The 24,445-nt window shown below is 50.9% G+C and overlaps 2 protein-coding genes across 3 annotated transcripts; both read left to right on the top strand.

Annotated features, from left to right (window-relative positions):
- On the top strand, window positions 1–5,081 carry LOC114706922 (keratin, type I cytoskeletal 17). Its single transcript, XM_028889474.2, has 8 exons — window positions 1–515; window positions 1,500–1,582; window positions 1,948–2,104; window positions 2,735–2,896; window positions 3,453–3,578; window positions 3,669–3,889; window positions 3,978–4,000; window positions 4,826–5,081. The coding sequence occupies exons 1-8, from the start codon at window positions 84–86 to the stop codon at window positions 4,918–4,920; spliced, it is 1,299 nt and encodes a 432-aa protein (XP_028745307.1). The 5' UTR covers window positions 1–83; the 3' UTR covers window positions 4,921–5,081.
- A 6,837-nt stretch (window positions 5,082–11,918) lies between these two features.
- LOC114706930 (keratin, type I cytoskeletal 16) lies at window positions 11,919–14,800 on the top strand. Of its 2 annotated transcripts, none has more exons than XM_028889483.2 (8): window positions 11,919–12,486; window positions 12,946–13,028; window positions 13,139–13,295; window positions 13,382–13,543; window positions 13,636–13,761; window positions 14,053–14,273; window positions 14,366–14,415; window positions 14,556–14,800. In XM_028889483.2, exons 1-8 carry the CDS (start codon window positions 11,983–11,985, stop codon window positions 14,648–14,650), a joined length of 1,398 nt encoding a protein of 465 aa, XP_028745316.1. In that variant the 5' UTR covers window positions 11,919–11,982; the 3' UTR covers window positions 14,651–14,800. The 2 variants fall into 2 exon arrangements, with proteins under 2 accessions (XP_028745316.1, XP_028745317.1); XM_028889484.2 differs by having other exon boundaries at window positions 14,369–14,415.
- Window positions 14,801–24,445: the final 9,645 nt, after the last annotated feature.

The following is a 24,445-nucleotide window of genomic DNA, read 5'->3' on the forward strand; positions in this document are numbered from 1 at the left end:
GGGCGAGCCCCAGCGCAGCACGCACCTTGGCGCCTCTCTTCCTCCCAAGCCCTCCAGCTCCACATCCGCTGCCCGCTGCCACCATGACCACCACCATCCGCCAGTTCACCTCCTCCAGCTCCATCAAGGGCTCCTCCGGCCTCGGGGGCGGTTCATCCCGCACCTCCTGCCGACTGTCTGGCAGCCTGGGTGCCGGCTCCTGCAGGCTGGGGTCAGCTAGTGGCCTGGCCAGTGCCCTCGGGGGCAATAGCTACTCCAGCTGCTACAGCTTTGGTACTGGCAGTGGCTATGGAGGCAGCTTCGGGGGTGTTGATGGGCTTCTGGCCGGAGGCGAGAAGGCCACCATGCAGAACCTCAACGACCGCCTGGCCTCCTACCTGGACAAGGTGCGTGCCCTGGAGGAGGCCAACACGGAGCTGGAGGTGAAGATCCGAGACTGGTACCAGAAGCAGGCCCCAGGGCCGGCCCGTGACTACAGCTCCTACTACCACACCATCGAGGATCTGAAGAACAAGGTAGGGATGCAGGAGGGTCCTAAACCACCCACCTCCTGCCTTCATCAAGGCCTGGGGTCCATGGGGGCTGCCACAGGGCAGCCAGGCTCTGGTTTGGCTTCTAGGAGCTTGTGTGACCCACAACCTCCCTTTGTGGGGGCAACTGGCTGGGCTGGGAACAAGCTGGCATCATGGGGCCCCTTTGGAGTGTCTCTTTCCTCCCTGGGCAGTCCTGAGGCCTCGTGTCAATGATGTCTAGACCACGAGGGCACAGGTGGAGGACTGGTTCCACAGAGTGGAGCTGGATTTGTGAGTGTCCCAGGGAGGAGGGTTTTCGATGGTGGGGTCTGAGAGTGTGCTCTGTAGCAATCCCAAGAGAGGAAGCAGGAGGGGGGGTGGGGCGCGAGACTCTCATGGGAGATGTTTTAGGGGATTTTTCTTTCCTGGCTTCCTTGGCTTTCCTGTGTTCTCTTTGTCCCTCAAGTGGTGGCTCAGCAATCTCCAAGGTAGGGCTGAGGACCAGAGCCCAGATTTACCAGGGCTAGTGATTTCCGGTGTAGAATTACCACGGGCTAGGGCTCCTCTAGCCACCTTTTTAGGGAGACTCACAGTGATGCCTTCTGGGGTATAGGAAAATAGGGGGTTCCTGACAGCCTCTCCATGCTTTCTGGGGTTCAGGGGCAGCTTTTGTCCTGAGGCTATCCCGACATTCTCTCGCTCTGTCCCTCTCCCAGCCCGAGGCCTCTTCAGGTCTCAGGCTGAGCCTGGCATGTGAGGAGGGTCTGCGTGAGCAGGCAAGCACTAGGGTCAGGTTTCAGCTCATTGGACTCCCATTTGCCCACCTCTGCCAACAAGGGCAACACCGTGTAGGCAGTGGCTGGCAGGAAGAAGGGTTTTCTCTGAAGGCAGTGAATCTGGGCCTCCAGTCAGGAAGCCTGGCTCAGAACATGGGCCTGGGTTGAGCTCCCCTAAACTCAATGACCTAATGGTTCGCCATCTTTCCAGATCCTTGTGGCCACTGTGGATAATGCCAGCATCCTGCTTCAGATTGACAATGCCCGGCTGGCAGCTGATGACTTCCGCACCAAGTGAGTCCCAATTTGAGGGTTAGAAGCTGAGGGGGGAATCTGGGGTGCCTTTCCTCATCTTGACTTCCCAGAAGACAGGAGTGAGAGGTCCTGGGAGCTGGGAGCTGACCTTTTAGTTGGATAAGCAAAGACATCAACTTCTGAAGAGGGTTGGGAGAGGAGCGGGCAGAGGAGAGTCAGGAAGCCCATGGGCATGGGAGTCTGGCCTTGTGGTGGTCCCTCAGGGTTGCAACTGACTTCCATTCCACTCTCTGATTCTCCCTCATATGTCCTTCCAGTTCTGGGCACAGGGAAGGCAGGGATAACACAAGGACCTGTGTGTTAGAGTAGCTTGGCTGGAAGTCTTTGGTTCTCTCTCACTGCAGGTTTGAGACGGAGCAGGCCCTGCGCATGAGCGTGGAGGCTGACATCAACGGCCTGCGCCGTGTGCTGGATGAGCTGACCCTGGCCAGAGCAGACTTGGAGATGCAGATCGAGAATCTCAAGGAGGAGCTGGCCTACCTGAAGAAGAACCACGAGGAGGTGAGGGGGCAGGGTCAGCAGGTCAGAGCAGACGAGGAGTGGGTGGCAGAGCCCTGGGGCTGGGTTGCGGTTGAGGGCGTGGGAGAGAGGTCTTGTTGGGTGTAGTCATCCTGTAGGGTTGCCATTTCTGTTGAGCCCTGGTTCCTGTGGTCCAGGGCTTCTGTGCATCCCAGCACCTTAGGGACCTCCCAGGCCTCGTAGAGGCCTTCTCTCCTGTCCTTGCCTTGCTCACAATGACAGTAGAGGAGGAAGATGCTCAAATGCTTGTGTTAGTTCCAACTCTTGAACCTGGGCTCCACACAGGCATTTGGAGACTGGAAGGAAAGTTTTGGGGGGCAAAGACCTAGAATCAGAGGTCTCTGGAGAACCCTTAGTCTAATGGGGGAGGCACAGTCTGTTGGTAGGGGTAGAGTCCATGCAGAATGAATACACACACACACACACACACACACACACACACACACACACACACACACACACACAGATCCATAGGAGGGTCAGAGGGAAGAGGCTGGGCAGATCAAAAGGTCCTGGAGAAGGGGGTCAGATCTAGATGTGGGCTAGGAAGGCTTGGGAATATGGGACCAACATTGGCCCAGCGGACCACACCTTCATCCCCTTCTCTCATAGGAGATGAATGCTCTGAGAGGCCAGGTTGGTGGTGAAATCAATGTGGAGATGGATGCAGCTCCTGGTGTGGACCTGAGCCGCATCCTGTCAGAGATGCGTGATCAGTATGAGAAGATGGCGGAGAAGAACCGCAAAGATGCAGAAGACTGGTTCTTCAGCAAGGTGAGAGCTGTTGCAGTCCAGACAGGCCGCAGGGGCCTGAGCCCCAACAGCAGCATGTCATCTTAGGGATGCCCTACCCTGGTCCGACTCTGCAGACTCTACAGAGTCAGGAGTGCGTTGCATCAACAGAGCTGGTGTAATCTAATCTAGTCAGTCATCTGGGGGGATGAGTGGGAGGTGCCTCGTGGAATCAAGGGAGAAGGGTAAAGACCTTGGGAATTTCCACCTTCACTTAAGAAGCCAGAGATCAGTACCAGGAGCTGGGCTACATGTCCTGGCTGGCTCTTAAACGTCTTGTTCTGTTGCCTCCTACTTGTAGAGATTAACCATAATGTTTCAGTGAGCATGTTTCAGGGGTTGGGAAGTGGGGAGCTTGGGGACAAGACTGATACAGGCCTGGGGTGGGGTCAGGAAGGTAGTCACAACCACTGAGGGGTGGCTTGTGAATAGATCCAAGTGCCTGTCTGGCCTCTGGGCTGAGCATGTGGGGGGACATGAAGCATCTGACTTGGGGAACGGTCCAGGCTTATACACTGTTCCTGTGTCCTGTCTGTAGACCGAGGAGCTGAACCGCGAGGTGGCCACCAACAGCGAGCTGGTGCAGAGCGGCAAGAGCGAGATCTCTGAGCTCCGACGCACCATGCAGGCCCTGGAGATCGAGCTGCAGTCCCAGCTCAGCATGGTAGGGATGCTGCTGCTATGCGCCGGGATGGGTCCAGCCCCTGGGAGGCAGCTCTGCCAATCTCACTGACCATCTCCTGCTCTCCCGCAGAAAGCATCCCTGGAGGGCAGCCTGGCCGAGACAGAGAACCGCTACTGCGTGCAGCTGTCTCAGATCCAGGGGCTGATCGGCAGCGTGGAGGAGCAGCTGGCTCAGCTGCGCTGTGAGATGGAGCAGCAGAACCAGGAGTACAAGATCCTGCTGGATGTGAAGACCCGGCTGGAGCAGGAGATTGCCACCTACCGTCGCCTGCTGGAGGGAGAGGACGCCCAGTGAGTAGAGGCTGAGGGGTTAGGGCCTTAGGGATGAGGAAGGGACTCTCAGATTTCATCTAATCTCTCCATTTTTTTTTTTTTTCAGCCTGACGTACAAGCCAAAAGAACGTAAGGATCTTGGTGACTGAAGGTTGGGGTAGGGGGATGCATGGGGGCAGGAAAGCCACTAACGCATTGCTGAGCCAGGGTCCCTAAGGAGTTTCAGGGAATGATGGCGAATCCTCAGTAGGCATAAGAGGAACGAACCTGCTAGGGCTCAGAACTGATGCTCAGAGGAAAGATCAAAGGAGAAAGACTGGTCTGAGGAGGGCATGGAGAGAGGATTGGTTACCCTGGAGACAGTAGTGTGATGAGTAGATGTCATCTGGTGGAGAGAACATCTTTGTTTCTGATACGCTATAGGTGGGCCAGAGCAGTTTTGTCTCTGGGAACTTGAGCTTGGTGGGAGGTAGAGCTATTGTCCCTGGCCTCCAGATCTCAGTCTCCGGGGGGTGGGGGTGGGAGATCATCTTCATTCTGAGGCTTCTAGTCTAACAGAGATGATGAGCACCTGGGTTTTGTCTTGGGCATCTCCATTTGTGGTGGAGGAGATGGGATCATAGTTCAAGCCCCGGAGACTACAAAGGAGTGGATGTAGGACTCATTTTATGCAGCACTCAGTGTACTGAGTACATAGCCACTCTCTTGAAGGACAAAGTGGGTCAGAATCAAATAGCCTGTCTGAGTGACCACGGCTCACACGGAGATCCCAGCAGAGTGTGGGGTGGAAAGGAGGCAAATGAAGCCAGAAGGAGTGTATGCACAGTGTGTTGTTGAGAAGGGAACAGAGACCCTGCAGTATCTGGGGTAGGCCATTGACTTCCACGCAGGGGACTGAGGGCCGAAAGTAGCCTCTTCACTTGCCCACGGCCCGAGTGTCTGCTTCTCTTGTAGCCGTGACCACCCGCCAGGTGCGCACCATTGTGGAAGAGGTCCAGGATGGCAAGGTCATCTCATCCCGGGAGCAGGTCCACCAGACCACCCGCTAAGGACTCTCAGCTCCTTCTGGCCAGCTCCTTTGAGGCTAGCCAGAGAGAGGCAGCATCCCTCTCTGCTTGGTAGCCTGTAGCCTTCTCCAGCATCAGTCTCCTGCTTCAGCCTCTTCTTGGCATTCCCTTGCTTGGTGCCATTAAAGCCTGTTGATCTGGTGTGAACTGTGTCCTTTGTTCTGAACACTGAAATGACCATAGTGACACTGGGTGGACTGGTGTGTGTGTGTGTGTGTGTGTGTGTGTGTGTGTGTGTGTGTGTGTGTGTGTGTGTTTAGGGTACAGGAGAAGCAATCTGTGGATACCCATCATTATTCTTGCAGATAAAGGTCATTGGTCAGCTTAGACTAGGTAAAGAGAGCTGAGCCTACTTTGCATCTCCTGAAGTCATCTCCCCTTGGTGGGATGATGGTTCAGGCCAAGCCAGCCTTGGAACAGAGTTCATGCATCATGGGAGGCCCCAGGTAGCCTTTTCTTGTCTCGTATGCAGTTCATGACCTCGGGCAGTCACATAGTCCCTCCCTTCCGAGCAAGTCTCGTGTCTCACCCACAAATGGACCGGAAGATCTCAGGTGCGGGAGCCCGATTCCCCAGGGATGACTCATCCAATCCCTGGCTCCTTCCCTGAAAGAGGAGGTGGGCCAGGATGGGGAGAGGCACACCTACCCATGTGAGTAGAGTAGGTGGGTTAAGGGTTCGGGTTCCTGCAGGAGTCTCATGAACCCACAAGAGGAGCTTTCATGGCCTTATTTTGGTGATGTGTGGGAGGCCTCTGCTTCTTGGAAAAGGCAGGTTCCTAGCAGGCACAGGAGGAAGAATGGACTCTTTGTTTTAATGTCTCCTCATGGGTTGAACAATCAGCTAAGGATAGGGGTGAGCTGGGGCTCCGTGGAGGGCCATGGCAGGGAGCATTGACCCTCTCCCTGGTGGTCGGTAGGCTTGATCCCACTCCTGGAGTGAAGGTGATGGAGGAAGGTGGAATCCTGGGGAAACAGAGGTGGGGCAGTTCCTGCCACATCTGTACCTAGGGCCCCCTGAGTGCCAGACCAGATTCATTCTGGTGGCAGCTGTGAGCAGCAGAGTCAGGGACATCCTTGGTACCTAGACATCTTCTTTTGAGTAAAGCCTGGAAGCCAGTGAGCAAGGCAGCTGCTTTCCTGATTTTCTTCAAGGACTGGGGAGGGGGGAGCAGAACACGTTAAAATAGGGTTCCTTGTCTAAATTCACTACAGGGATTTGGGAGGGGGGAATCTGGGACCAGCACCCAGAGATACCTTCTCTCTCCCGGTGCCAGGCGGAGAGAGTAGAAGCTAAGGACAAAGGCACTGGAGGGGTCAGAGTCCCTGATGTGGTGGGAGCTTGGGGTCAGAGGAGGCTGGCATGGACAGCTGTGGGCAGTGGCAAGAGCCCCAGCTGCTGGAGGGTGAGGACTTTGGAGGTCACAGACCCTTCCTAGACCTTGGAGGGCACAGCATGACACAGAGATCAGAAAGTGGTGCTGAGGCAGGCATGGGAGCCCGAGTTTCCTCTTCGGGCTGCAGCAGCATCCAGGAGACTCAAAGCTGCCCAGGCTCTGTGCCATCAAGCTGGCGCTTCTCAGCTGCCTGGCAGTAGGTATAGCTTGGATGGGGGCAGTAGAGAAGCACATTCCCCCAACCCCTGATGCACATCCAGCCCTAACCAGAAGAACCAGCCTGGGCCAGGATGGCTCACTCTGGAGAGTGAGCTCATTTACCTGAGTCACCGTCCCAGGAAGCAGGGAGAATGTGGGGAGAGGTGCCCCATTGTGTGGATAGAGACACTGAGGCTCTGACAAGCCGTGACTCAGCTGGTCTCCCGAAGCCTGACATATCAGGAAAGGACAAGAGTGGACCCTACTCTGTTCTGGGAAGAGGGCATGGCTCCACCTCCTACCTTCCCTCAGCTATGAAGCAGGAAGGGCTTTTCCCCTTCTGAGGAGGAGTCAGTGTGGGGAGGATAGGAGACAATCCTGGAGCGTGGTCCTCCCCTGAATGAGCAGGTGGTGTGTTCCGTGGGGGACCCCCATGGAACAGCTGTGCCTACATCATGAGGTCAGATGGCCACACTGAGTGGCTCACTAGGGGGCTGTGTAAAGAACTTTCGTGACTTTGTCCCTGGGCATCTCAGACAAGTCCAGGCTGCTGGGGGTGAGTGCTGGAGCCTGGACCGGGGACCGAGTGGCGAGACTCCGTGGAGGGTTCACTGTTTATCCAGACCCAGTCTGCCCACATCTCCAAATCCCATCATTCTGGTGGAAGCTACAGGCATGTGACTGCCCCAGCTCTCCCTTCCTGTGATAGACACAGTCCCATGTCATCGGTAGGCAGGCCCCATACTCTTCTTCCACCATGCCAACTCCTGCTAGGTTTCTGCAGAGAGATGGATGTGATGAGCAGCACTGGTCACACAACAGCCTGTGCCTAGTTCTGCGTTCAGTCAAGGGGAAGAAGGGACAGTGTCTGGTCTGCAGGGACTCAAGAGACTTCAAAGGAGCTTTTCCCTGAACGCTGCTGAACGGGGCACAGGGGCGGGCATGACAATACACTCGACCCTCATGCAATGTGGGTCTCATGAGGAGTTGAGAGAACCAAGAACCAAGGTGGTTCTGCCCCTTGCCCACATCCCAGCTAGACAGAGCCTTAGGCTCCCTCAAGGACTCCTTGTTCGTGACTGGTGTGAGAGCCTTTGGCAGCAGCAGATGTTATCCATGCAGGAGGGAGAGGGAGTAGGAAGGGCCTGACCCATGTAGATTCCTTTGGACCCAGGACTGGTCACAGAACCAGGAATGGACATTGGTTCATCCCTGAGTACCTTGCTCTGTCTCCTTCCATGATTGTGTAACACCAAGATCCAAACACACAGCACTAGAGCTGTCCTTACCGAGTTTTCTCACCAGCCTGTACATTTGGAGGGCCTCTCTTCTGGTTCATCGAGTCAGTGCCTGGCACACAGTGGGTGCTTTGTAGACCCTATTGAATAACTGCAGCGGTGCTTGGTAGTCTACCAGGTGCTTGCTTTATTTCATCTCTGCTCTAACATGCCTGGGAGACAGCAGTGTTATCCTCACATCCCAGAGCAGGAAACTGAGGCACCCGGAGATTGAGCAGCTTGCCCTGACTCCAGGCTGCTCTGTTGTGGCTCACCATGTGTCCACCAGGGGCTGGGGACTCTGCAACTGCCCCTCTGTCATATCAGGCTCCCCAGACCCCCTCACCTCCCAGCTCCCAGAGCTGCCTCCTCCTTCTCCAGCCTGGGAATCCCTTGGGGAGCTTGTAAAAGAGCCCCAAGACCAGGCTTGTCCTGAGCAATGTTGAAGCAGGGGTTGGCGCAGGCAAGGAGTCTGTGTAGAGAGTCTGATGATCTGTCGGGTTTGGGAACCGCTTGTGAGTTGAGGTGTGGCACTGGCCAATGATATTTCCTGGCTAATTCAAGTGTGATATGACTTCATACCTGAGAAGGGGTGGGGGGAAAGGCAGAGCTGGGGGAGGAGTTCATTGCCTGGAGGGGTGACAGCTTTACTGGACTCGGCGACTATCACCTGTAGCTTAATGGTCCAGGTACTGGCAACTTTGGGATTAATATGCATCACTAGCACAGAGGAAGTATCCCTCACTCCTCTGCTATCTCTGACTGCCTGAGGCCCAGTCACAACCTTGCCCTGCCAAGACCCTTCAGAGAGAGGGTCAGGAACAACAGGACAACCTCTTCCTTTATAGTTGGATCCCAGGGAGTCTCACTTCTTCAAATATCTCCTGTGGTCCGTATGGCCTGGGAGTCAAGCATCACAGGACTTTATACCACAAGAGTGCTCTGTGTGTGTGTGTGTGTGTGTGTGTGTGTGTGTGTGTGTGAGAGAGAGAGAGAGAGAGAGAGACAGACAGACAGACAGACAGACAGACAGACAGAGACAGAGAGACACAGAGAGAGAGGATAGAGAGAAAGAGAGAGAGAGAGAGTTGGTATGAACCTTAGCTTGGGTTCAAGTCTCTGTTTCCTTTCATGCTGTTAAACCTTGGGCAAACATTTCACCTTCTGTAGTTGGGGTTTGGTGGCCTTTGCTGATCATGATGCCCATTTCCCATCTTAAGGGAGATGGGTCTGTGGTTGGACATGAATTCCAGGCCCATCCAGACATCAACAGACTGGTTTCCCCAAGATGTTGAGATCCTTTTGCCAAAATTTCGGTTTGGGTGAGCAGTCTGGGGTTCCCTCTTCCAGGTCTGTCCCTCCAAACATGCACTTCGGCTTTATTCTCATTGGGCAGGAAGTTCGCTCCGGGAGGGTCTGACTAAGCAGGCTTCCCAAAGAGAGAAGAGAAGGAACATGGGTGGGCCAGCCCCAGGCCTTAAAAGAGGGTGTAAAGGTAACGGTGGCTGTTGAATCCAGACGGGCCAGCTCAGGCCCCCCAAAACAGATGTAATGGGTGACAGTGGGCCCTGCCAGATTATATTAAAGCAACCCTAAGAGTTAGCTTCCAGGACATCACATGATGTAGTCTGCTCCTCTTTACCCCAGTCAACTTTAGGGGTGCTTAAACCCTTTAAGTGTATTCTTATATATTATACATAGACTGAATTCTAGAAAAGTGGGCTTCTAAGAAAAGCACACCCTTTCTTTTTTTTTTTTTTTTTTTAGTTTTTGGAGACAGGGTTTCTCTGTGTAGCTTTGCGCCTTTCTGGACTCACTGGTAGCCCAGGCTGGCTCGAACTCACAGAGATCACTGCTCTGCTCCAAGTGCTGGGATTAAAGGTGTGCGCCACCACCGCCCGGCAACACCCCCTTTCTAGAAATGTGCACCCTGGGAGAGAGAGGCACTCGGCAGGTGACAGGGTGGAGGAGAAAATATAAGCCCCAGGCCTGCCAGTGTGGAGGCCGCTGCCGCTCAGCTCAGCCTCCTCTTGTCTGAAGAGCGTGTTCTTTCTTCCTTGCTTGCTCTAATTAAAATCGTTACTGCTTGATCTACTGATGCATCCCATTTGAATTCTTCCCATCCTGAAGCCCAAGACTGGAGACTACTACAGACCAGAGACAATGGGAGACCTCCACTGAGTATTTTAACCTCTGGTTGGGTGGCCAACAGGCTACAATGAGTTGTCACAGTAAAAACCCAATTCCCTGCCCTCGCTGAGCTCAGCCTCAGGCAAGACTCTTCGGGCTCCTGTCACTCCAAGAGAAGGATGACAGGGCAAGAGCAGAGTCCAGTGCCATGGGCATTGCCCATGGTATCCGGAAGACTGTCTTTGGGTCCAGACTCCCTCCTTCCTTTCAGGCTAAGGCTATGCTCACCATGGCCAGAACTCCTACTAAGCGTTGTGGGGAGGCAGGTGAGAATTGGACTTACTTGCCCCCTGCCTGAACGGCTCATGGGAGCCTGTCTGACTTGGTGGCTATAAGCCGAGTGGCAATGGTTGACTCCCACCTCTTTCTTCTTCTTCCCTAGTCCTCCTCACCTACAAGGTTCATTCAAGGATCGAGGAAAAGATGTGAACCAAGAGGTGCCGAGAGAGAGAGAGAGAGAGAGAGAGAGAGAGAGAGGAGAGAGAAGGAAGAGGGGGGGGGGGGGGGGGGGGGGGGGGAGAGAGAGAGAGGAGAGAGAGAGAGAGAGAGGAGAGAGAGAGAGAGAGAGACTCTCGATGGTGGAGAGTCTGCAGGGGCTGACGCTCTGGGAGCCCCCTGAGTTTCCCCGTGTTCTCACACCTTCATCTGCAGATTAGTGGTGGGAATGACAGCCACCTCTGGCCTGCCTCTGGGAACTGTGTAACAAGTGTGACAGTACCCTTGAGCAGTACAAGGAACGAGACAACCCTGTGCACACTGGATGAACAAAGCCACCAAGCCCAGCCTGGAACTGTGGCCACCAGAAAGCTGCTGGGTAGCTCCTGGGCAAGATGGTTTCCACATGGGGACTATGAGGTCTATGGTGGGGTGCAGTGGAGGAGGCAGAGGCAGGGGCAGACAAACAGAATTAGGAGCAGGATGGAATTCCCCGCTACTGCAGTCCACTACAGACCACAGGGGAGGCCCTGAGCAGGTGAGGGCAGGAGGTGGCATGGAAGAGCTGTGAGCTGGGAGTGAATGCTCTCTAGGTGCAGTGTCTTAGGTTAGGGGCCAGGATCTGGAGGTGGATTCCAAAGGCAGCTAGGCTGCAAAGAAGGCTGAAGAGGCTGGCCACTGGGGTAGGGTCCTCCAGGCATGCTTCTTCATGACGGTTGTGTTCTGCAGGTTCAGAGGGGTGACAAGATCCTCCTGTGCTGGGCAGTGAGTGAGAGGCAGGGTGAGTGTGTGGCTGTATAGGGTATGGTTGCCATGGTGTACGCCACTGTGGGCATCTTGGTGTCTCACAGGCAGCCTCTAGATCCAAATTAGGTGCCACAGGAGAGGAATCCTTTGATTTTTAGAACTAGAAAGGACTGCAGCTACCCAGGCCAGACTTGTCCTTGTGGAGGGAAAACCGGCACAGAGAGGGGAGGTGAAAGACTTCAGGGTCCACAGCGAGCAACCCAACTCTCCCAGCACGGCACGTGGAATCCCACGACAGCATCCCAAGACAGTCTGGGAGTGTATCAATGGGGCTCCTGACACCTGAGGTTCTCACTGTAGGGCAGGGAAGCTTGAGAGGTTGACTCACTGCCTGAGGACGCAGCTGCCTCAAAACAGCCTGCATGGAGGCCTCACTGTTGCCGTCCCCTCAGGCTCCAGGAACAGAAGCCCGATTCCTGGCCACACAGCCTGAGTCAGTACTAGCTCTGATTTGTGTGTTTTTCTCTCGGCCCCACACCCCCAGAACTGGGTGGGAACTCTGAGCCAGCACACGGAGGGGAGAGTCCACCCTGGGCTGAATAATCCAGAGTGAGGAGTTGGACGGGACCGAGTGACGAAATCCAGAGGGGAACCTGGAGTCAGCAGTCAGAGGGCCCCGCCTTCTCTGGGTGCATATAAAGGAACCTGGTGTCTGAGGCACCCACAGCATCCACATCTCCCTGAGCTGTTCTCTCTACCTTCTGCTGCTGACTTGCTCACGCTCTCACCTTCCTCAACAACATGACCACCTGCAGCCGCCAGTTCACCTCCTCCAGCTCCATGAAGGGCTCCTGTGGCCTTGGTGGTGGCTCTAGCCGCTTTTCCACTGTCCTGACTGGAGGATCCTGCCGGGCTCCCAGCACCTATGGGAGCCTGTCAGTCAGCTCCTCTCGCTTCTCCTCTGGGGGAGCCTGTGGGATTGGGGGTGGCTATGGTGGGGGCTTCAGCAGCAGCAGCTTTGGGGGCGGCCTGCGTAGTGGCTTTGGTGGTGGCTTCGGTGGTGGCTTTGGTGGTGGTCTTGGTGGCGGCTTCGGTGGTGGTGATGGGCTCCTGGTGGGCAGTGAGAAAGTGACCATGCAGAACCTCAATGACCGGCTGGCCAGCTACCTGGACAAGGTGCGAGCCCTGGAGGAGGCCAACACTGACCTGGAGGTGAAGATTCGCGACTGGTACCAGAGGCAGCGGCCCACTGAGATCAAAGACTACAGCCCTTACTTCAAGACCATCGAGGACCTGAAGAGCAAGGTGAGTCAACTGGGGATGATGTGCTGAGCGGCCAGAACTACAGTGGACTTTAGGAAAAACCGCTTCCACAGAGTCTGATACACAGGCAAGAAGACTAAAGACTTTTGGAGGCCAATGGTCAGAGTTACCTAGAGAAGTGGCAGAGGGTCTCTTTCGAACATCCCTGCCTCGGCTGGAACTAAGACCTTGCTTGACTCTTAATGCTTTCGAGGTTACTTCGTGCTGAATGTTCAGCTCCTTAACTCTGGGCCCGGGATAGGGGTGGTGGTAGCTGGAACTGCACCCTGCATATTGGGTAGAGATGTAACCAGTTGTCTGCGGAGACTGTAGGAGCTGACCTGCCAGCCAGGTGATCACTGGATTTGGGGAGACTCCTTTGCCCGCCCCTGTCCTTCTCCCTTGAGCAGAGGGGTCCCTGGCTGGCTGATCAGACCTCCTATCTTTTTGTTCCCATTTTAGATCATCGCAGCCACTCTGGAGAATGCACAGCCCATTTTGCAAATCGATAATGCCAGGCTGGCAGCTGATGACTTCAGGACCAAGTGAGCAGCCATCATGCTAGGCAGAGGGCAGAGGGCAGAGGGCAGAGGGCAGAGGGCAAGGACAAAAAAGTAGGGCTGTCCATCTGCAGCTCTGATCTCTGTCCTCTCAGGTATGAGCATGAGCTGGCCCTGCGCCAGACCGTGGAGGCCGACATCAATGGCCTGCGCCGTGTGCTGGATGAGCTGACCCTGGCCAGGACCGACCTGGAGATGCAGATTGAGAGCCTGAAGGAGGAGCTGGCTTACCTGAAGAAGAACCATGAGGAGGTGAGGCTGCTGCTAGGTTTGGAGATGAAAGGCTGGTTTGGTGAGGTTCCCAGGAGAGGTAACCACCCTCTTGTGATCTTTCCCAGGAGATGCTTGCCTTGAGGGGTCAGACTGGTGGGGACGTCAATGTGGAGATGGACGCAGCCCCTGGTGTGGACCTGAGCCGCATCCTGAATGAGATGCGAGACCAGTATGAGCAGATGGCGGAGAAGAACCGCAGAGATGCGGAGGCCTGGTTCCTGAGCAAGGTGGGACTTACCTCACCTGTGCTCACTCCCCCAGGCTGACTGGTCAGGGAGGCTTTAGAGAGTCTCACACCTCCTCCTCTCTCCTGTCTCAGACTGAAGAGCTGAACAAAGAAGTGGCCTCTAACAGTGAGCTGATACAGAGCGGCCGCAGTGAGGTGTCCGAGCTCCGCAGAGTGTTCCAGAGCTTGGAGATCGAACTGCAGTCCCAGCTCAGCATGGTATGAAGGACCCCCGCCCCAGTGCGGTCCCCAGTCACCATCCCTCCAGAGGGTCACCATCCAGTTCCACTTTTCTTTTCATGGGGATGAGACTGGAAGCATCGTGGTACCCATTACAGGGATGGAGACATTGAAGCCGGAATGTTGGGAAAACACTTCTCCAATTTGTCTCTTCTGATTACCCCCAGCTGGGGTCAAGATCCACGTGTCTATCCAAAAGTGTGCCCAGACAGAAGTGCAGAGACAGAGCGACCATCACCACCAACCTTTCTCCCTTTCCTTCCCTCACAGAAAGCATCCTTGGAAAACAGCCTAGAAGAGACCAAGGGCAGGTACTGCATGCAGCTGGCCCAGATCCAGGGCTTGATCAGCAGCGTGGAGGAGCAGCTGGCTCAGCTGCGCTGTGAGATGGAGCAGCAGAGCCAGGAGTACAACATCTTGTTGGATGTGAAGACCCGGCTGGAGCAGGAGATCGCCACCTACCGCCGTCTGCTGGATGGCGAGGATGTCCAGTGAGTTGGCCCGTAGACCCTGTTCATAGCACCTCTGACCCCTGCTACTCCCAGCACATCTAACACTCCCATTTCTTCCCCCCACATCCCAGCAGCTCCTCCTCACAGTACTCATCTGGCCAGTCCTATTCTTCCCGAGAAGGTAAGGCACTTGGGGTCCACAGCTGACTCTGTGGTGTGAGGGCCAAACCCCTCCTCCCAGAGCCCTGGGCCTCTCTTCCCCTGCCTGGCAGCTTACTTAGCTCCCAGAGCCCACCACACATTCCCCCTTCTCTTTTGCAGCCTTCTCCTCATCCTCTCGCCAGCCTCGGTCCATTCTGAAGGAGCAAGGCTCATCCAGCTTCAGCCAGAGCCAAAGCCAGAGTTCCAGGAACTAATCTGCTCCACTCAGAGCCTCCTGGCCTGTACCAGCCTCACATCCTGGAGGCCTGAGCCGGGACCCTGTTTCCTTAGCGCGGCCCCCAGCTGTCTCCCCTCCCTTCTGCTGGTGGTGGGCTAATAAAGCTGACTTTCTGGTTGATGCAAAACTTGTGTGTGATCTCCATGTTTAAACTGATGGGAGAGGAATTGAAGGGGCCTCCCAGGAACTCCTCTGGGGTTCCCACACTTAAAGAGATGCGGAGAACTGACTGTGTTTCAGAAGATCTTCCAGAAGTTCTCCATGTCATCAGGGGGTGGATGGTGGGGGAGTGGGCCACCCAATGTGGGAGGATATTCATGAGTGTTGACAGCCGCTGTGTGAGGCCTTCTACAGAGGGTCTACACTCTCCTCTTTTAGGGCCCCTGCAAGGCAGGTGTAGTTAGGGACATTTTGGGGTTAAAAACTCCTGGGATTCAGGGAAGTTTGCGTATTTGCATTAAAGATACAGGATATGGCATTTGAAGTTCAACTCTAGGTCTTTATGTCTGGCCACAGTTCATGCCTTTCCGTTAACACCACTCCACCTGTTCAGGTATTTCTTCCCAAAGACTCCTAAGTTTGTTGATCTCTGAACTTCAGAGTTGTGCTTGGGAACAGCTCTTCTACACACAAGCAAGCATTATGTATGTGCTTGTGAGTGCACATGTGTGTGAGTGTACACACAAACACACACACAGAGTGATTTTGATATCGAAGGGAAGGCAGAGCCTTGGGATGGGGTCATGGCCATGATCAAAATCTCTCTTCTTCTAGCCTGTCTTTTCTCCTCACCTTAACTGTTCCTTCATTTGAATGCTGTTGAATCCCTGGGAAACACCTACTTCCCATCTTCACTCATCTCCGACGCTAACACCATTTCTACAGCCTTTCCCCTCTCTCCCAGGAACTGGGTGTAGGTCTCTTTCTATCTGTCTCTCCCATTCCAGTTTCTACCAGACATCTCTTCTCTCAGGAGTTTGGTCAAAGTCAGGAAAACAGAGATCAGCACCCCCTTACTCAAGAGCCGGTGACGGTTCCTTCTTGCACTCACTCGGCCCTTCCCTATGCTGCTCTCATGAGTCAACTCTTCCTAATTGCACGGTCCACACCTCTCAGGAACTGTTCCTTTCCCCTGGCTGTCTGACAGAGTTTAAGAGGAAAAGAGTTATGTATGTATAATAGCATAATGTGCGTGTGTGTACACGCATGTGTGTGTGTGTGTGTGTGTGTGTGTGTACGAGTGTGTGTGTTCCACTTGTGCAAAGAAGAGCCATTCCCCAGCTGGCTCCTATCTCCTTTCCTACCTCCCATTGTTATGGGAATTCTGTCACTGGCTCACTGGCCAATTGAGAGGAGCATTTTGGTCCACGATGGGGGTTTCATGGGGGATGGAGGTGACCAAGAGAAAAGGCAGAGTGGAGAGGAAATGAGCGATGGTGGGGTTGGTGGTGGCTTGTGATTCGGCTCAGGTTCCCCTTTTGTTCTTTTATTATTTGTGTGTGGGATTTTGCATTTTAATAAGCCATGAAGAAATTTCTAACATCCCACTTTCAACCTCAGCTCTTTCTTTTTGATATTGTCTTCTTTATTTTTAAATGCCAATCTTCTACTTCCATTTCTTGATTACTTAGCTTCACTTTTTAACCAAATGCTTTCTCCTTTATCTGAAAGATGATAATGTAGTTCTTATAAGATATTGACTTCTCCATTTTCTGAACAGATTCATAATTTTGGTTAAATATGTACATGATTGTGACTATATACTATTCATAGTCAAAACATTTTCTTTTTTTGAGCTGAGGATTGAACCCAGGACCTTGCGCTTAGCGCTCTACCACTGAGCTAAATCCCCAACCCTCATAGTCAAAGAGTTTTTATAGTGCAGTAAATTTCCTTGGAATAAACATTTTTTAACCCAATTTGTTTAAGTTTTCTATGTATATGTCATTCACTTATTCCCTGGTTTACTGTTGAATATACATATCCTCTTAATGTGTTAACATCCTGGGATTTCTATCAATTTCATATTGAAGATATCTTCTGGGATCTTCTGTCTTCCTGTTCCAGTCTACTATGTGAATGCTCTCTCTCTCCCTCAACTATTTTAGGGAATCACATATTCCAGCTGTTTTTCAAGAAGGGATTCATATGGGTTAGCTTTTTTGTTGTTGTTATTGTTGTTGAACTTCTCATGCCTGGAAAGATCTTTTGTTTACTCTCACTCTTGACAGTTTGGTTGGGTATAGGAGTCTAGATAGTTTGGTTGGGTATAGGAGTCTAGATCAGGCACTGTTTTTCCTCTGCATCTGAGGGTTTCCAATGTCGTCATTGACTCTTGGTGTTGCTATTAAAAAGTCTCAAACCACTTTGGTTGTAGATCTTTTGTCCTGTTCTGTTCCCGCTCTCTTTACTGGAAACATCGTAGTGCTTTTTCTCCCTAATGGAATGGACTATCACATGTAATGCCTTGATACAGCTGTGTCTTCTCTCATTGGATTGGGCATGAATTCTTACTTCTAGCATGGGAACTTAAGTTCTAAAGTTCTGGAAAATTCCCTTATTTTTATAGCTTCTTTTCCCTACTTCCTCTCTTTCTGGAACCCTTTTCTTTTCATGAGTATCTCATCCTATTTTCAATTTAATTTTTTTTTGTTACTTTTTGAAAAAAATTCTTAGTTTTGTCAACAAAATGTATTACTTAAAGTTAAAAAACCTGCAATGTTTTTGATATTCCATAGCTCTGGATATTTTGTCAGTAGGCTTTTTTTTTTTTTTTTTTTTTTATTTTTCAAGACAGGGCTTCTCTGTATAGCCCTGGAGGTCCTGGAACTTGCTCTATACACCAGGCCTGCCTCTGCCCTGTGCTGAGATTAAAGGCTTGTGCCACCACCACCCACTGTTAGTAGCCTTTAGTTCTTGACTCAAGATGTTTTGTCCCTTTGGGCCTGTTAGTTATGGCTTAGACAACCCTAGATTTTTTATTTTCTAGCTTTCTTCTAAGTGCCTCAGTGTATGTGTGTATGTATATATATATATATATATATATATATATATATATATATATATATATTTGTTTTTGTTTTATCTCCATCCTTCACACAGGAAACTCTTCTCAAATTCCTTTTGGTCCTTGGTAGCCAATCATATTTAAGGGAAAGATTACAAGGAGCTGATTGGAGTGTGTACAGCAGAGGGCTTGTCTTCTAGACCGTCTTACTGTGCATTGATCTGACCGGGATACGCTGTTTCACTGAAGTGCCCGGATGTTGAATCTAGAGTCAGTTTCCCTTGAGATGGAACTTCTTTGGAAAGGATGTTTATAATTTTCTGTGTAGATTGTAAAAGCTACCTACCAGCTTTCTGGGAGACACTCGGGAGCAGGGGGATGGGAAGGTCCCAGTCTGTCAATCTGTAATGTTTTAACTGATCATTTCAGTGTGTTACTCCGGTTCTTGGCCCCGGTTGTTGGACCTATGGAGACTTCCCTACTGCTTCTAACCCAGGGCTGGAGAGATGGCTTAGTGGTTAAAAGCACTGGCTGATTTCCCAGAGGACCTGGGTTCAATCACCAACATCCACATGGCAGTTCACAACTGTTGGTAACTCCAGCTCCAGGGGATCTGACACCTTCACACCAATGCACATAAGATAAGTTTAAATTAAAAAAAATAAAAGACCTCTCACCCCTCCTGCTGTTTTCTTGAGATAGGGTCTCACCATGCAACCTAGGCTGGTTTGAACTTGGCATCCTCCTGCCTCAGCCTCCTGGATACTAGGATTGCATGAATGCACCACCGCAGCTGCCTGCCAGCCTCCTGTTTCCAGCTCACTCTTACCTCATTTTCAGAGATGTCTCAGATCTTCGCTGGCAGTGGCCTCCTGGTGTTCTGATGTGTGATCTGCTTTGTTCTTGCTCTCTGCCCGGGTGAACACTTCATTTTCCTTGTCCAGATTCTGACACTTCACTGCTGTAAGTTCCTTTGTCCTTTGGATTTTTCTCTTACTTTTTGTCCTCATGGATTTTATCCAATTACAGTCATCCTAGCAGTGCTTAGAAGGCGAAACTAAACCATGTATTTAGTTTGTCATTTTAATCTGAAATCCCTGCTTTGCGTGGTGAAACCATATTCACCTTTCAAGGTTGCTGAGCCTGATTCATTATTTTACAAAAAATAATTTTTGTTAATTGTTCAGCAAACACATCTCTCTCTTTATGGTCACCAACCCTGTCTTCCAGATTATAGGGTGAACCTTATGAGTCATACTGAACCCTAAACCCCAATACCCCAAAGCAACTACCGGTAACAAGTTTCTTATTTTTACACGCATATGAAAACACTTATGTATGTTATAATTACAGCTACAGTCTACTGAATCCATTTTGCATTCAACTTTATTTCCCATGGTGCTGTGTATCTACTTTGAGAGCCTAAGAATGCTAAGCAAGCAGCCTAAGACACAATGGCATCCCTGGGTCAATTTTACTAATATTATAAATGAAACACGCTCCTGTATTACTAAAAGCTTTGTCCATTTTTGGTGTTCTTTCCACCAATTGTGGCTGCTGTTGTCACAGGAAGAGCACTGCAGTGAACATCCTTCTACATAACACTTTCATAACTAAATACTTTTGGATCATTCCCTTAGGCTAGTTCTCGGAAATGTAATTACTAAATGAGCAGATAGAAATGTTTCGAGGTTCTTGATTTGTATTGCCAAATTGATTTCAAGAGGCGTTGTGCCAATCTGCCTATTTGCCAGCAGGGAACGGGAGTGTCATTTTCAAGACATGTCTGCGCCAACTTTGAGCATTGTCTTCCGAGCACTTCCTTAATCAAGGGATTCATCTGTCTCTTTCAGAGCTGATGTCATGCAGGGACCCTTACACAGAGACACAGACGTGGGCTGTTGAACAGCTCCTGGCCTGGCACACATGCACAGGAATTGTTCGGAATGAGATGTCAGAACACAGGCTGTGGATCACACCTTACCTGGGTGCGGGAGCTGTTGTTAAGAGTGGCCAGTACCACTGTTCTCAGACAGTTTGCCTCTGATCACTGGACCCTCGGGAAGTTCGTGAGAAGGGCTCCCACTACACAGACAGGGAAACCGAGGTTTGTATTAGCTAGTTTTGCTTTATTATAATGAACTATGTGATGCCTGGTAACTTCATAAAGGTTATTATTTTGACTTATGTTTTTAGGGTTCTGTTGGTTCTGAGTCCTATTGGCTCAACCTCTGGTGATGACCTTCTTGTAGGTAGAATCCCCAAGTGGCACAGGACTTCTCTTGGTAGGACACTCAGGAGTGCCCGTATTTATATCTGTGTATCTTGTCTCTCTTCTTTTTCTTCTACAGCCACCAAAATTTAATAATGACCTTATTTAAGCCTGGTCATTTTGCAAAGATGCCCACCTACAAATACTGTAGTTGAGTTTAAGTGTCTGTCTTGTAATACCATTGCCATATAACTGCAGGAGTTGAGCTCCTGCCCGAGTTCCTCGGGGAGAGAGGTGGCATGGACAGTATTCAAATCACAACAAGGCCTAAAATAATCGAGAGGGGATGGGGGATGAAGTATTCTTGGGGCTTGGCAGTTAATAAAACCCCTTGAAGAGCTGGAATGGCATTTTCCCCGTCCATTGCTGCGTTTTGCAGACATAAAACAGTTGTCTTTTAATGGACAGTAAAGGCTGGGGATATAGCCTACTTGGTAGAATGCTTGCTTAGCATACACAGAACCTGGGTTCAGTCCCCCAGTAACGCATAAATCAGGGCTCACCCCTGTAATCCCAGCACTTAAGCAGTAGAGGCAAGAGGGTCAGAAATTCAAGGTTATTTTTTGCTATGTGATTTGAGGTCAGCCTGTCTCAAAGAACAAACCACACACACACAAATGATACCCAGCAATTTAAGCAGAAATGGACCCTTGATTCTAGAAACTTCCTTTAGACAGGGAACCTGCTTTTCCACCTGGAAATGCCTGCTGATCCAAGTCCTAAATCAGCCCTAGCTGCTTTTTGAGCTCCTGGGCCTGGATGAGGAGACTGAATACTCACGACGTACGTTGTCACTTGTCTGTTTAAACACACCCTCGGATTCCTTACGCCTGAGTTAGTGTCAACGTTTGTGAAACACTGTTTTAGATAATTGCTAAGACAAAGACTAGCGTAAGAGTTAATGATAGCTCGCAACTCTCCTCTGCTGGCGCAAATTAATGAGTGGTGAGTGTGTGAGGGTTACTTTCTTTGGGTCTTTTGTTTCCAAGAGCTATAAAAAGTTCAGTGTTTCTTCCCAGTGTCTGAGAGAAGCAATTTCTTACGCTAGACTGCCCACTGCTGTGGCTTAAGACCTCTGACGCTCTCTAAAGACAAACAGAGGCGAAGCTTGGTGTTTTGCTAGTCAACAGCCGCCTTAGCCTGTATCTAGCAAGTAAGGATGGCTCAGTGACAATGGGTGGGGTGAAGCCATGGGCTGTGGTTTAGAAGTCTGTTCTCTCAGGCTTTCATGGAACCTTCTCAGAGGAGTTTCTGGAGGGCACACTCATCACATGGCACAGGGCAGCCTCCATGAGGAGAACACTGGTGTTGTAGAGGACAGGTGCTCTTTGAGTCCTGGGGGGATGGAATTCTTGACCTGGCCCTTCCTCTAATGTGTTATCTGGGTTGCTATGGAGACAGCTGTAGCAGCTCTGCGCCCCTTCCCCCTCATGGGGATCTTATGCAGATGCAAGGATGACAGGCAAAGACAGCAGCAGCGGCTCTGGAGACTTCCCTTCTGCTTCCGCTTCTTGTTAACACACCTGGCCTCAAGGGTCCTTCTTCCTTCAACTATAACATTTTACACGTAAAGTGGGATCACGTAAAGTGGGATCACCTTTCCTCTCCCTCTTTTCTCTATGACAAAACAGAAAATATAAAAAAGAAAATCACTTATCTGTCGCTTGATGCCCAGAGTTTAAAATTCCCCCAGACTATTTTCCATTATCTATGAATATGTACGGAAGATGATTTTCAAGTTGCTCAGGGGCTTCATTGAATGTCACATTAATAGAAAAAAAAAATCAGTGCAAAAGGACTTAGGAGCCTGGGTCCGTGGCACAGCTGTCATCCCTGCTACCCAGGAGGCTGAGGCAGGAGGATCATTTGAGCCCAAAGTTGTTTGGCTGGTTCGTTGTTTTAGTTTGGTGTGTTTGTTTTATTTTTGTTTGGAGGTACTGGGTGTTGAACTGAGAGCCCCATGCACACTAAGCGAGCATTATACCCAGTATTTGGGTGTTTTTTCTCCCATTGGTGTTTTGCCTCCAGATATGTCTATTTGAAGATGTCAGATCTTGGAGTTATAGACAGTTGTGAGCTGCCATGTGGGTGCTGGGAAATGAACCTGGGTCCCCTGGAAGAGCAGTCAGTGCTCTTAACCGCTGAGCCGTCTCTCCAGCCCTGTCTTTGGGTTTTTTGAGCTGGCCATAAACTCAAGATTCTCCTACTTCTGCCTCTCAAATGCTGGGATTATAGGCCTGAGCCATCATGTCCATCCTTGCAGTCTTGTTTAAATTAGGAAACTGATGTGGTCTTCAAGCAATTGATGCTTTTTTTCTTTCTACTTTTAGTATCTTTGGAGACAGGGTGTCATGGAGCTGAGGCTAGCCACTCTGCTTAGCTGAGGATGACCTCGCACTGATCTTCCTGCTTCCACCTCTTAAGTTTTAAGATTATGGAATGCATCGTTCTGCTTCATTAGCTAATTCTTTAGTTTTCAATTTTTTTGTTTAATTTCTTTTTCTTTTTTATGGCGTGTGAGTGTGTGTGTGTGTGTGTGTGTGTGTGTGTGTGTGTGTGTGATGGAACCTAGCTAGAGTTTTGAACACTCTGGATTCTACACCAAGCTCCATTCCAGGCTCTGTTAAATTTCTGTACTCTATATTCACATGCAAGACTTTATGCATATGTAGAAAACATGTTTACTTTACCCTCTTCCTGTCTCCCTTGGACCACATCTTCCTCTCCACCGGCCCCTCCATTCACATCAGCCTCCTATCCCATTTCCATGTTAATCTGCACTAATAGCCTTGTGTGTGTCCTTCCGTTCTTTAGTAGTTCATAAATCACATACAATATGCAGCTATGTAAGTGAGGGATCAGTTGTTTATTTCACACAGGTAAAGTCAACACACTACAGGGGCTTTTCACAGAGTGTATCCCTCTCCAGAGTGTTTCCCTCTCCACAGCGCTTAGAAGAACTCTTTCCTTGCCATCTGACATCCTGCCAGGGCTATTGCTTAATACTCCATACTAAATCAGTCTCTCTCTCTGTCTATCTCTGTCTCTGTCTCTCTGTTTCTGTCTCTGTCTCTCTCTGCATGTGTGTATTAGTGAGGCTTATTAGCCAGTTTGGGCTACACAATGAGACTTTGGTTCCCAAAACCAATAAAACACTGGTTGTAATGCTTGCTTAGGATACAGAAGGCTCTTGGTTCAGTCTCTAGTACCTCAGAACAAAAACAAAACAAAAGCACCAAACCAAACCAAACCAAACCAAACCAATTATTCAACCAAACAAAACCCCAACCAAAACCCCAACCAAAAAGTTTGCCTGAACTAAGATTCTGGCTTGCCAATCTAAAAAAATATATATTTTTAAAATTTATGCATATGCATGTGTGTGCACCTGAGTACATGTATGTGCCAGCAGAGGACAGAAGAGGCTGTCGAATCCCTTGGAACTCTAGATACAGGCAGTTGTGAGCTGTCGAGCAGGGTGCTGGGAACTGAACTTGGATCTTCAGGTCTTACTGCTGACACTCTCTGCTCTCTTAATAGAGTTTCGAGACAAGGTGTAGCTTTGCTTTCTGAACTGCTTGAGACCAGCTGCTCAAACTCACAGGATCGCCTGCCTCTGCCTGGTTGGCGTGCACCATCAGAGTAGATCTTTAAATTTGTGTTGTGCTCAGTATGACTCCACAACTCAAAAATGATGCCCAAGGAAGAGAATAAAGCCGAACCAGGAATGCAGACCTGCGGAGCTGGTGTGGAGCAGTGGGGGAGACTGAGGCAAGCGAGGATGTGGTGGACCCGGCTCCTATCTGAGTCTGTCTTCTCACCGGTACACGTCAGGTATCATAACCTAAAGGGGCCCACATGAGGATTCAAGGCTGCAACAGGTGGGCAAAACCCACCGGCTTATTCACCGCTTCCCGCTCCTTTTTGACGGTTTCTCGATGGCCCAACCCGTTATTGCCTCATTTGATTCTTGCAGCAAGGCTGCAGATACATATCTGTGTCCTGCTTCCTAACGATGAGCCAGAGCAAGCACCTCCTCCCTGTTACCACTATCAAGCCTCCCTGCCAACTCACCAGCCTGATTCATCCCTTTTTTACAGGTGGGGAAACTGAGGCTCAAAGAGGTTGAGCAACTTACCCTAGAGTTCATGGCTGGTAGGCGAACTGACCCCTGGCCTGGCTTGATTTGATTAGGCTTGCAGAGAAGTTAGGTCTGTAGGAGCAGGCTGGTGACTCCAGCCCCGAGTCCACTTCAGGTTGCTCCCGGCAGGGGGTGTACTGGGCTAGGACAGGTGTAGAGTGCGGCTACAGTGATAGATCAGGTGCCACCCTGGCCTTAAGGAAAGATTCTTACAGCATCACACAGGTGAGGTGCTCTTTGTCCTCCTGCTTCAGGTGCCTCCATGTGTGGGGGTGGGCAGTGCCCGAGGTGGTTGAACTCTTTCTCAACAGTCTCGCCTTGGTTGATTGTCTCTTTCCCACTCCTCCTCCAG

The sequence above is a fragment of the Peromyscus leucopus genome, chromosome 8b (assembly GCF_004664715.2).
Source record: "Peromyscus leucopus breed LL Stock chromosome 8b, UCI_PerLeu_2.1, whole genome shotgun sequence".
Lineage (NCBI taxonomy): Eukaryota > Metazoa > Chordata > Mammalia > Rodentia > Cricetidae > Peromyscus > Peromyscus leucopus.

Excerpts from the sequence above, each read along its gene's own strand:
- LOC114706922 (XM_028889474.2), top strand. The coding sequence starts at position 84 with ATGACCACCACCATCCGCCAGTTCACCTCCTCCAGCTCCATCAAGGGC. Across the intron at positions 516-1,499 it reads TCGAGGATCTGAAGAACAAG|ATCCTTGTGGCCACTGTGGA; the intron begins GTAGGGATGCAG and ends CCATCTTTCCAG. Across the intron at positions 3,890-3,977 it reads CTGGAGGGAGAGGACGCCCA|CCTGACGTACAAGCCAAAAG; the intron begins GTGAGTAGAGGC and ends TTTTTTTTTCAG.
- LOC114706930 (XM_028889483.2), top strand. The coding sequence starts at position 11,983 with ATGACCACCTGCAGCCGCCAGTTCACCTCCTCCAGCTCCATGAAGGGC. Across the intron at positions 13,544-13,635 it reads AGGCCTGGTTCCTGAGCAAG|ACTGAAGAGCTGAACAAAGA; the intron begins GTGGGACTTACC and ends CTCCTGTCTCAG. Across the intron at positions 14,274-14,365 it reads CTGGATGGCGAGGATGTCCA|CAGCTCCTCCTCACAGTACT; the intron begins GTGAGTTGGCCC and ends CCCACATCCCAG.